This window comes from Tamandua tetradactyla, chromosome 6, assembly GCF_023851605.1.
Source record: "Tamandua tetradactyla isolate mTamTet1 chromosome 6, mTamTet1.pri, whole genome shotgun sequence".
Lineage (NCBI taxonomy): Eukaryota > Metazoa > Chordata > Mammalia > Pilosa > Myrmecophagidae > Tamandua > Tamandua tetradactyla.
This window is the reverse complement of record NC_135332.1, coordinates 41,610,250-41,623,617: the sequence shown is the minus strand read 5'-3', so window position 1 is coordinate 41,623,617 and position 13,368 is coordinate 41,610,250. Positions and strand designations below refer to the sequence as shown.

Sequence of the window (13,368 nt, the reverse complement as noted above, 5' to 3'; positions counted from 1 at the left end):
CAATTGGGGAAACTGAAGTAGTAGACAGGGAAGGGAGGGAAGGGCAAAAGAATGCAAAAAGTTTATAAAGGCCTAAAGTCTATACAGGTAAACAGGAGCTTTATTAGCAATGTAAGAACATTAGGCATTTGTCATCAAAGTCAATGAGACTTTTCATTTCCTGCATGGAAAGCTAAAAAAATGGACAAGATACATGAAGACATTGGACATCACATAAGGAAGAGTGATCCCCAAGACATGGGAAACAAATGAGGCAGACCTTCTAGTTACCCCCATCCTACCCATCCTGAGAGAGTTCCCAGGCTGTGGCACAAGGAGGGAGAGCCCACTGGACTACTTGAGTTACAGAAATGATGTTAAGAGCCCAGGGAGATCAAGATGAATAGAGTTCACAGGGAAGATTGTCAGAGTGGAGGTTGCAACACAAAAAATGAACTCCAGAGTACAGAGGTTCCCCCTCAAGCACATAGCAGACTACTGATCCCAAGACAGAGGAAAGAACCACCAAAAACTATTATGTGCTAACACAGGGCCTGGAACAGTGCCTATTCCTAACAGCTAAACTAGAAAAATCTCATAAATCCGGGGTATTAGGCAGAGGACTTAAACGGTTCTGCCTTAGTTTTGGTAGATCAAGACTAACCCCTGCTAAGGTCTTGCCCAGCAAACTTTAAAAACAAGACCCAAAAGGATCAAACTGATACCAAGTAACTTAATTGCATTGCAAAACAAAACTCAAGATATAATATCATCCAGCACCCAACAAAGTAAAATTCACTACATGTGGAATCCAATAAGAAAAAAAATCACTAGCATGATTCCATTTATCCAAACTTCTGGAAATAGAAACTAATTTACACTGCCTGAAAATAAATCTATTGGTTATCCAGTTGCCTGGGGACTGGAAGGGGGGGAGGCATATAACAGTCCATCTTGCATTTAGAATAGATTATTTCCAGGCATAAGCTTAAAACATCACTTAGAAAACGGTTGATTCTGAGTTTACAGACCTTACAAATGTTGACACACGTCATTACCCAATAAATATCAAGAAGTCACTTTCTGTAATATCACTACCTATCTCATCAGAAAAATCTAAAATATCAACAAGCTGTCAATCTCACAGTGGTATATATAAGTTTTTCAAATTCTGATTTTCTGATAGCTCAAATTTCCTCAGGCTTAATTTCTTCATTTTCAAGAATTACCAAAATTAGCCTGTCAATTATTCTTTCAAATGCAAGTGATATTTCATGAAAAAAAGTGGTTAGTGCAGCTGATGATCCAAACTATCCTATACATACTTTTCCTCAAGACAGCCATCCTATTTCTATATGAAAAAAGTGTTTCCTTGGTATTGATTTTTTTCCCCACACAGGATGCTAAAAGTATCAGGGATTGAGGTTTAATAAAATCAGTAATTTTTACAGCTTCATCAAGGACATTAATTGGAACTGACTTTTTTTTTTAACTGTGAATTAATGATGGTAAAGAAAATAATGACTACTGTCATAGTTAGGTTCATGTGTCAACTTGCCCAGGTAAGGGTACCTAGTTGGCTGGTCAAACAAGCACTGGCCGAACCATTACTACAAGGATATTTCATGGCTGGTTAAGAAATCAGAATCCTGGTTTATTATATCCTCAGCACATTGATTGCATCCATGGCAGATAACATGTGCAGTTGACCAAGGGAAGAGTCCCCTTAAAGTCTTCAACTGATTAGTTTAATCAGTTGAAGACTTTAAAGGAGAAGTCAGAAGAGAATATCTCTCCACTTCAGCCAGCCAGCCAGCCTCTCCTGGGTGATTAACTGAAAACCTTCATCAGAATTGTCAGCTCATAGCCTGCCCTACAGAATTTGGATTTGTACATCTCCACAACTGCATGAGAAACTTCTTTAAAATCTCATATATATACATATATCTTGTTGGTTCTGTTTCCCTAGAGATCCCTGACTAATACAACCATTAATACAGGTTTATGCCACTAGTTTGTATTAAGGCAACAGCAGTTTTATCCATCATTAATTTTGCACCCACTAGAGCAAGGATTAAGACAGTGAAAAAGGCAAATAAGGTCCTAATATTCCTATGAAAAAGTTTTTACCTCATGGACCGCCTGAAAAAAAACCTCAGGAACCTTCAAAGTTCCCTGGACTGCTACTTAAGAACCAGTGTCTGAAAGCACGCTGAAAAAACTTTACACCAGTGCAGTTCACAAACATCAGAATGTAGAACAGGAAAAGAACTTCCAGATCTCTCTCATTCTATTAATGAGGTAAATAAGGATAGGGTATTTTGCCATCTCACACATTAGTAGCAGAGTGTGACAGTACTTAAGACTTCTAAGTTGTTTTCTAGTTTTCTTTGTATTATATTATCCACCTTGTTTCAAAAAAATGGATTTAGCTAATTCAACATTTTCTTTAAAGAAACTGAAAAATGGCATAAAACATACAGTCTGTGAAGAAATGGAGTTTTCCTTTCCCAATGGAGAGTTGAGTTTTATGGTTTTTCCTGAAGTAACTTCTGCATCCAAATGCTGTACTTCCTTTTCAAAGCAATGACGTTTTCTAATCTGTAAACACCGAACCAAAATGAAGTTTAATATAAAGTGAAAAAGTCTGAGAAGGCCAGTTGTTCTCAAAGGTCAAAATAATTCTATACATGCTTTCTGCATTTAAAAAAGGTGATTAACCAGCAATAAATTTTTAAACCAGCAATAATTCTTAAAAACACAGTTACCTAATTACACCATTTAAATGAAACAGAATATATAATACTTCTTGAATTCTAAACAAAATGGTTTTATGGAGATAAATTTATGAAACCGCTACCTACTAACCCACTCTTCAAAGTATGCCTTCTCTTACCGACATGTACAATGTCCACTTATTTTTTCTTAGAACTTCACTCTCCTCATGTTTATTCATCAGAAGCTTGCTGCATCACAAGATAAGTTCCTGTTTTTTTCCTTTTGCTGCAGCACCTGCTCAAGTCTGTTCTGACCAGTTTTAGCCCCAGGGTCATGTGCAGATTAAAGGAGGCTTGACCCAAAGTTACCTCTACCTAATTATAATAGTAAAAATCACACCCCATCATGCTAAACCACCATGTCATTTTTACATGTGAAGCATGAACTAGCATAATTTATAACAACGCATGCTCCACTTAACCCTGCCCCTTGATGTACGTAGTCTCACTCTATCCTATGTCCCTCCCCTAGGTTGATCCCCTACTGTGTTAGTTAGATTCAGTTGTCAACTTGGCCAGGTGAGCATACCTAGTCTTGTTGCTGCGGACATAAGCCAATGGTATGTGAACCTCATCTGTTGCTAATTACATCTGCAGTCAGCTAGGAGGCGTGTCTGCTGCAATGAGTGACTTTGACTTAATTGGCTGGTGCTTAAATGAGAGATAGCAACGTAGCACAGCCTAGCAGCTTGGCATTCCTCATCTCAGCACTAGCAGTTCAGCCCGGGCCCTTGGAGATGGAGAAAGAAATCACCCCGGGGAAAGTTGTTGGAACCCAGGGGCCTGGAGAGAAGACCAGCAGAGACCATCCTGTGCCTTCCACATAAGAAAGAACCTCAGTGGAAAGTTAGCTGCCTTTCCTCTGAAGAACCAACAAAACAAATCCCCTTTTATTAAAAGCCAATCCGTCTCTGGTGTGTTGCATTCCGGCAGTTAGCAAACTAGAACACCTACTAACCACATAAAATCTCCAAAGTTCAGTAGCCAGGGACACAGATCTGATCTCCCCTCAATCTTGTCTCCTGCTGAAACAGCCTTGCAATAAACTCTTTTCTCGAAATCCTGGTGTAACAGTATTGGCTTCCATCAGCATCAGGCAAGGAGCCCATGAGGTCAGTGACAATTATAGTTTTATAAAAAGGATCTTCCTATAAAATAGTCCCTCCATATGGACATCAAGTATAGTATTATAGCAAAGTCTCAATTTATATGTGTGTGTATATATATATATATGTATTTATATATATATAAAACTAGAAAATAAAAATAAATGAAAATTTGAAGTCTCTTTCTACAATGAAACAGCAATAAATTATTTAAATGTAAAAATTTATGACTTTCTACATGACAGTATAAACCATATGATTATTGCTATTACTATTACTTACTAGATAACTGATAATCTGTTGTCTTTTGCCTAAATTTCTTTAATAAATACCATTAAGTTTTCTTTCCAAACTTTCTTGTCCCTACTAGCCAAATCTATTAAGTTATATGAAAAAAGAAAAGAAAAGCGTTTCCACTGATAAAACTATTTCTACCAAAAAAAATTAGAGTGAATGAACTCAGCTAATAAATATTTTATGTTGAGCTGTACCTCACAACATTCTCCACATTTAGAGGAGAAAAACCCTTGTAGATTCACACTTTTTAGAAGTGATGCTTTTAAAAAAGTAAAGAAAAAAGTTAATTCTATTTCTAAAGATAACGTTTAAACATGGAAATTATTAATGACTGTGAGTAGAATATTTAAACTACAAGAACACAAACATCTATTTGAGTATATAAATTTAAAGTATGCAATTAGTTTCCTATATGTGACACACTAATTAATAATCATTCTTTTTATTTGTGACTAGGTTTATTAATATCCCAGCTTCCTCTTACCTCACAGCCTTGAACTCTATAAGAAAACATTGTGTTCATCTATGAAAAGCCCACAATTCATTTAAAATATCTGGTCATTCGGGTCTTTTAATAAATATACATATTTTTATCATGTACCATATTAAACTCAACAAATAAGAGTAAACCTAAATATACTAAATATACCAAAACTATTAATATCAACAGTCCATGACATGAACATTCACATGAAAGGTATTTTTACCAAAGAAAAATAAATGTAAGGTTTTTTCATTTTTTGCCATAAGTAACTATTTACTGTCAAATTCCTCATGTATAAATAAGCACTATGCCATTTCACTTTAATGACTGGTTAATGTAGATACCCGGCCATAGTAAAATATTTCTCTGTAAAAAGTATCTGTATAAAATGAAGTTAAAATAAAATTAACATTTAAATTATGGCTTTGACATAACCCAACTAAACTTCACAGGTGTCACTGAAAATTTAACTTATCTTTATTACCTTTTTTCAGCTATAACCTACTGGATTATTTCATGACCAATACACTGCTTACCTGCTTTGTGGTTTCTAAAGGTCGAATTCTTTTCTTGTCTACTTGAAAGTCATCTTTTTCATCTCTTTGTAAGGATGCCTGTTTCTTGGCAGATAACTTTGCAGCCAGCGTTGTTTTTCCAGGAGAGTCTCATGTAAGAAATCATAAAAAATTAGCATAAATAACTTATACTTGGGCAATTTTTCTAGAACAAAACTGAAACTGAGATATAAGACTTATTTCTAAAAATTTCATAACATAATTTAAAGCATGAACCTAAATAAAATGTCAATGGCTGAGAGATTTCAAACAGAGTCGAAAGGTTATCCTGGAGGTTATTCTTACACATTATATAGATATCACCTTTTTAGTTAAGGTGTAATGGGGAGGCTGGAGGGAACTGCCTGAAAATGTAGACCTGTGTTCCAGTAGCCATGTTTCTTGAGATGATTGTATAATGACATAGCTTTTGCAATGTGACTGTGTGATTGTGAAAACCTTGTATCTGATGCTCTTTTTAATCTAACTTATCAACAGATGGGAAGAACATATGGATTAAAAATAAATAAATAATAGGGGACACATGTTAAAATAAATTTAGTAGACTGAAATGCTAGTGATCACTGAAAGGGAGAGGTAAGGGGTATGGTGTGTATGAATTTTCTTCTGCTTTTTTTATTTCTTTTTCTGAATTGATGCAAATGTAAGAAATTATCATGATGATTAATATACAACTATGTGATGATATTGTGAGTTACTGATTATACATCAAGAATGGAATGATCATATGGTTAGAATGTTTGCATTTGTATGTTATGTTGAATTTTAAAAAAAGGGTGAGAGAGAAAGTAGCATTTAATAAATCAGTATGACTGCTGAATCACTATACTGATATTTCTTCTAGCCTCTAGTGTTTTGGAGCAGGTAGAAAAATCTGAAATCGTAGAATGGTAACCTATAACAAACTCTGAAATCTGTTCTGTAACTGTTGATATATACTATAAAAATTATTACTTTCTTTTCTTTGGATATATGTTATATTTCACAATAAAAATGTTAAAAAAAAAAAAAAAAGGTTGGGGAAGCTTATGGTATCCCTGAAACATCTCCCCCAACCATCCCATTGTATGGGTATGGACCTGTTCCAGATAGAGCAGGATAACCCTAACGCACATACTGAGGTGCCTAAATGTGTGTGCCAATCTATGAAGTAGATGCCTCAAACTGAACCAGGGAACTTGTCTCCATTTTGCCCTCCCAGAACTTGTGCTATAGAGAAAAGCAACTTATAGACAACTGAAGCAACATAAGAAATAATTAAGTTGAAGATGGCAGCTTAGTGAGGTATAGAATTTAGTTCATCCTACAGAGCAGCCAGTAAATAGCCAGGACAAGTACAGAACAACTGGGGGACATCAGTGACTGGAAACAGTGTACACCAGTCTGGACCAGGTGGACGGGTTATGACAGCACACAGAACTGTAAGTCCCCCAAGCCACAGAGGCTGGCACCCACAGGCATGGCAGGCTGGTTTTCAGAGGGAAAAGGAAACAGACTTTACTAGCAGCAAGGGCTTACCTCAACCAAGCACCACTTGCAGAATCAACTAACAAATTCCAACTACTGAAAATAGGCCCTGAGCACAGATAAACCTGGAATAAGCACTAAAGGTACTAGGGGTTTTGCCCCAGCAGAAAAGGAGCGGATTGACAAAAAAAAAAAAAAAAAAGGACTTTTTGAGACGGACATAACCTAAACTAAACTTCACAGTTGCCACTGAAAATTTAACTAATCTTTACTACCTTTCTTCAGCTATAATCTACTGGATTATTTCATTACCAGTATACTGCTTACCTGCTTTGTGGTTTCTAAAGGTCAAATTCTTTTCTTGTTTACTTAAAAGTCATGCAAAAGTGCTGGGCCCCAAGAAAAGGGGGCACATAGAGCCTGGAGATTCACAGAGGCACAAACCAACTTCAGTTCTTGGTTGACAAACCGAAGGAGCAGGGGTCCTGCTCTGAAAAGGCTTTTTTTTGGTTTCCTACTCCTTAACAGCTCATTGGATAGAACTGGAAGCCTTCTCAGGCTCCAGTAGTAACCCAGGCAAGGGCAGAATTAAGCTTGTCAGAGAGATAAAGTAACTAGTCAGGAGAAAGTAGTTAATTCCCTAAAAGCTGTATCTTCCACAAGAGAAAGAGAAAGCTCAAGTGGAATTCCTCCTTCAAAGAATTCAGGCCCCAGGGACTGGAAAACTGAAGCAATTAATGACAGCCTACAACCTCACCTCTGCGTCAACCACACCTCCATCAGGGAGAGACTGCTGAGATTAAAGGCACCACATTATTTTATACTGGGTGGAAGCTACTGACAGACAAGTGCCACAATCTGGGCAGGATAGGGAAAACAGAGTCTGGAGGCTTCATAGGAAAGTCTGACAACCTGCTAGGGCTCACCTTCAGGGAAAACTAATGTTGGTAACTCTTTCCTCCTGAGACATGGGCCAGTCCAGTCTGGGAAAATATGACTGGGGTCTATAATATCTGAGGAGACCCTCCTCAAAAAAAAAAAAAAAAAGGCTCCATATAGGCAGGGCAAGAAAAGGAAAAACAAGAACTGAAAAATTCTTTTCAGTTAAAAAGAACCTGTGCTAGATGCCTAGAATAAGTTGAACTGAATGTCAAAGAACAGATAGAGAACAAAGCCATCCAACAAGAAAATCCTAAGTAAAAGAGTTGAAAATAACACCCAGAATGAACTAATTAAGGAAATCAAATGCCTGGACACCAGCAAAAAATAACGAGTCATACTGGGAAAATCGAAGATATGGCCCAGTCAAAGAAACAAACCAACAATACAAATGAGATACAGGAATTAAAACAACTAATTCAGGATGTTCGAAGAGACATGGAAAATACCAAAAATCAAATCAACAAGTTAAGGAAGGATATAAAGAAGACACTGGGCAAACAAAAAGAACAAATTGAAAGTTTGAACTACAATAGATCTGAAGAGCCAGAAGAAAGGATTCGTGAACTAGAGGACTGGACATCTGAAATGCAACATGCAAAAGAAAATAAAGAGAAAAGAATGGAAAAATATGAGCAGGGTCACAAGAAATTGAATAACAACATGAAGAGTACAAATATACATGTTGTAGGTGTCCTAGAAGGAGAAAAGAAGGAAAAAAAGAGGAGAAAGACTAATGGAGGATATTCCCATCTCTTATGAAAGACATAAAATAACAGATCCAAGAACTGCAGCGTACCCCAAACAGACATACTCCAAGACACTTACTATTCAGATTGTCAGCTATCAAAGAAAACAGAGAATTTTGAAAGCAGCAAGAGAAAAGCAATCCATCACATATAAGGGAAGCTCAATAAGACTATGTGTGGATTTCTCAGCAGAAACCACAGAGGCATGAAGGCAGTGGTACAATATATTTAAGATTCTAAAAGAGAAAAACTGCCAGACAAGAATACTATATCTAGAAAAACTGTATTTCAAAAATGAGGGGGAGATTAAAACATTTTCAGACAAACAATCACTTAGAGAATTTGTAACCAAGAGACTGGCTCTGCAAGAAATACTAAAGGGAGCACTACAGGCAGATACGAAAAGGCAGGAGATGGAAGTGTGGAGAAGAATGTAGAAATGAAGGGTATCAGTAAAGGTAAAATGAGAAAAAATAAATTAGATATGACATATAAAATCCAAAAGACAAAATGGTAAAAGAAAGTACTGCCTTTACATTAATAACACTAAATGTTAGTGGATTAAACTCCACAATCAAAAGACAGAGACTGGCAGAATGGATTAAAAAACAGGATCCATCTAAATGAGCTGACAATGAAAGACTGGGAAAAGATATTTCATGCAAACAACAAACAGAAAAGAGCAGGGGTAGCTATACTAATATCTGACAAATGAGACTTCAAATGTAAAACAATTAAAAGAGGCAACAAAGGACACTGTTTTGATAAAAGGAATAATTCAACAATATGACATAACAATTATAAATATTTATGCAGTAAGTCAGAGTGCTCCAAAATACATGAGGCAAACACTAACAACACTGAAGGGAGGAATAGAAACATTTACCATAATTGTTGGAGATTTTAATTCCCCGCTCTCATAAATATATAGACATCTAGACAGAGGATCAGTAAAGAAACAGAATTTGAATAATATAACAAATAAATAATACAATTATCATTTATTAATTAATAATAAAATTAACAGACATTCACAGAACATTACACCCCACAACAGCAGGATACATATTTTTCTCAAGTGCACATGGATCATTCTCAAGGATAGGCCATATGCTGGGTCACAAAGCAAGTCTCAATAAATTTAAAAGGACTGAAATCATACAAAACACTTCCTCACATCATAACAGAATGAACTTGGAAATCAATAACAAGCAGAGTATCAAAAAATTCATGAAAATACAGAGGGTAAACAACACACTCTTAAACAACCAAGGAAGAAATTACAAATATCTCAAAACAAATGAAAATGAAAACACAACATATTAAAATTTATGGGGTGCAACAAAGGCAGTACTGAGGGAAATTTAATGTCTTAAAATGCCTGCATTAAAAAAAAAAGCAAAAATTGAAGAATTAACTGTTCACTTGGAAGAACTAGAGAAAGAATAGCAAACTAACCCCAAAGCAAACAAAAGGAAAGAAATAACAAAGATTAGAGCAGAAATAAATGAAATTGGGAATAAGAAAACAATGAAGAAAATCAACAAAACCAGAAGTTGGTACTTTGAGAAAAATCAATAAAATCGATGGAAACTTAGCTAGGTTGAAAAAAAAATGCAAATAAATAAAATCAGAAATGGAAGAGGAAGCATAACCACTGACTCTGCAGAAATAAAAGACATAATGAGAGGATACTATGAGCAACTATATGCTAATAAAATAGATAACGTCTATTATGGACAACTTCCTAGAAAGGCATGACTAACCAACATTGAGTCGAGAAGAAATAGATGACCTCAACAAACCAATCACAAGTAAAGGTACTGAATCAGTCATCAAGAAGCTCCCAAAAAAGATAAGTCCAGGACCAAATGGCTTCACATGTGAATTATACCAAGCATTCAAGAAAGAATTAGTACCAATCCAACATGAAGATGACTGAAACATTCCCAGGCTTACAAAAGCCAAGGTAGTTCATCACAATTAGACATGTTCTATAAGCAATGCTAAAGGGAGTTCTTTAGACTGAAAAGAAAGGACATAAGACAGTGACTCAAAGCAACCAGTAAAAGTAACCATTTGGGTAATTAATTATAAATGCCAGTACTACTCTATGCTATTTTCTGGTAGTAACTCCAACTTCCTACTTCCTACAGGTGCCAAATTGCAAATGCATAAAAAGTAATGACAAATCTAAGGTTTTAGACATACAATATACAAATACATAATTTGTAAAAAGTCCAAAAAAAGGATGGGGGGGTGGGATGGAAGGGTATTGGAACATTGATGCATATGCTATTGAAGTCAAGTCAGGATCAAATCAAATAAGACTGTTATATATTCAGGATGTTAAATTTAAGTCCCATGGTAACTGTTCTAGTTCACTAGCTTCCGGAATGCAACACACCCTGGCTTTTAATAACAGGGGATTTATTTCATTAGTTCTTCAGAGGAAAGGCAGCTTTCAACTGAGGTTCTTTCTTACATGGGAAGGTACAGGATGGTCTCTGCTGGCCTTCTTTCCAGTCTCTGGGTTCCAACAACTTTTGCCATGGTGATTTCTTTCTGCATCTCCAAAGGCCTGGGCTGAGCTGTGAGTGCTGAGATGAGGTATACTGAGCTGCTTGGGCTGTGCTACATTGTGCTCTCTCATTGAAGCACCAGCCAATTAAATCAAACAGCAGGCACACCTCTTAGCCGACTGCTGATGTAATAGGCAACAGATGAGGTTCACGTACCACTGGCTCATGTCCACAGCAACAAAACTAGGTACCTTCACCTGGCCAAGTTGACAAGTGAATCTACCACATGTCCACCCCTTGTCAACTTGGCAACTACATGCATCACCTTAAACAATATTAAGGCGCAAAAAATTCTCTCTGGCTGTGGACCTGTGAATCTCAAAACAAGTTGTCTGTGCCAATATGCAAAGGAGGGACAGTCACAGGATCCATAGGGAGAAATTGGAAGGAAAACCTGCAGGGCAAACACCATTGGATTTCAAAGTCTGAAAGTCCTTTATCCTTCAGCTTTAGAAAGTGGCAGTCCCACTCTTTCGAAGGGCCTATGCAGTGGACTGTCTCTTTCCAAATCAACTTGGGGAACATTGAGTATACCACATTTTTCTCGGCTCCACTCTTTCCAGGCATCAGGGCCACTCCTGGGCTCTCTGCCATTTCCAGGACACATGCTCAACTCCTCCATGTGGTGGCAGCTAGGCTCTCCTCAGTCCCCAAGAAGCATGCTATACCTTTTCCAAGGCCTGAGGCTGCACAACTTTTCCACTGCAATGAGATGGGAGACTCATCCTCTGCCCTCACGGCAAACTCACCCTCTCCATATATATGGGTGGGTCCACTCTCCTGGCCAAGGTTTCTTGACCCTAGCTTCATGGTTCGCACTCTGCAAACTCCAATTTGTCCCTTTGTCCAGATGGGCAGTGGTTCTGTTTACCCCAACAGTCTCTTCAAGCACTCTAGGACTTCTTCATCATTCTCTTCACAGTTCCTCCAAAATCTTACCCTTAGCCATCCAAAAAACCATTCCAACATATCTTCTATCTGCAAACCGCAGCAGCACCCCACTTCTCAGGCACCAAATCTGTCCTAGTTTGCTAGCTGCTGGAATGCAACACACCAGAGATGGATTGGCTTTTAATAAAAGGGGATTTATTTCATTAGTTTTTCAGAGGAAAGGCAGCTAACTTTCAATTGAGGCTCTTTCTTACATGGGAAGGCACAGGATGGTCTCTGCTGGACTTCTATCCAGGCCCCTGGGTTCCAACAACTTTCCCTGGGGTGATTTCTTTCTGCATCTCCAAAAGCCTGAGCTGAGCTGTGAGTGCTGAAATGACGTATGCTGAGCTGGCTGGGCTGTGCTATGTTGCGCTATCTCATTTAAGCACCAGCCAATTAAATCAAACATCATTCATTACTGCACGCACACCTCTTAGCCAACTGCAGATGTAATGACCAACAGATGAGGTTCATGTACCATTGGCTCATGTCCACAGCAACAGAACTAGGTACCTTCACCTGGCCAAGTTGACAACTGAATTAACTACCACAGTAATCACAAACAAAATACATTTTATATATATATACATACACACACACACATACAGAAAGAAAGAAATAAGAGGCTCAAAATTGTACAACACAAAAAATAAAAAATATATCATAGGAAGATAGCGGAGTAGGAGAGGCAGAACTCACGCCACCAAAAACAACCAGACAACAGACAGAAACTTAAAAGGAAGAGTTGGTGCTAGGGCTCAGGAGACCAGAAAAGGACCACTGAAACATAAAAGGAAAAGCTGGCTACAAAGCAGACAAACTATGACTGAAAAATAGGGGTAAGTGAAATCAAACGTGCCTACTCCTGAGGCCAGAGGATGAGAAACACTCAGGATCTTGCTGCCAGTGAAACATAGCTCACTCCGACTTGAGCTACCAACCAGTGAAGTTAACCCTCTCAGCCCTGCAACCTAGAGTCTATCCATGTGGGTGTCCAGGAGCCATCAGATCCATTATACGAACAAACAGATCCTATCACAGTTCACAGTACCCGCACGCCACCCCCAAGATTGGCCATTTCAGACGCCCAGATCTGAGGAAGATGGGGAAGCCCTCCCCTCAGGAGGAGACAGGGACACAGAACAATACTGGTCTGACAGCTGACCAACAAGAGAGACTCTGTGGGTCCCACAGCCTTGATCTTTTCTGTACAGGGGACCTGGTCACTCATGGCTCAGCTGCTTCAATTAATGGAGAGGCAGGAATGAGGGAGGGAGCTCCATTGCAACATTGGGGCAGACTTCGGGTTTCATCTCTTAGCGTAGCATCTCCAAATGTCTGAGTCTCAGTTTCATCTCTCTGCTCTCTGTGTCACTCTGAACTCTCGCTCTCTGTGAGCTCTTTTAAGGATTCCAGTAAACTAATAAAGACCCCCTTGAATGGGCGGGGACCACATCTTTGTGGAAATAATCTAATCAAA

The 13,368-nt window shown here is 37.9% G+C and overlaps 1 protein-coding gene across 1 annotated transcript in view; it reads right to left on the bottom strand.

The window, feature by feature from the left end:
* BRIP1 (BRCA1 interacting DNA helicase 1) overlaps positions 1-13,368 on the bottom strand; it is a 407,553-nt gene that overhangs the window by 348,262 nt on the left and 45,923 nt on the right. Inside the window, 2 exon segments of the mRNA XM_077165000.1 lie at positions 2,461-2,580; positions 5,180-5,307. Of these exon segments, the coding sequence (XP_077021115.1) occupies positions 2,461-2,580; positions 5,180-5,307 (248 nt within the window).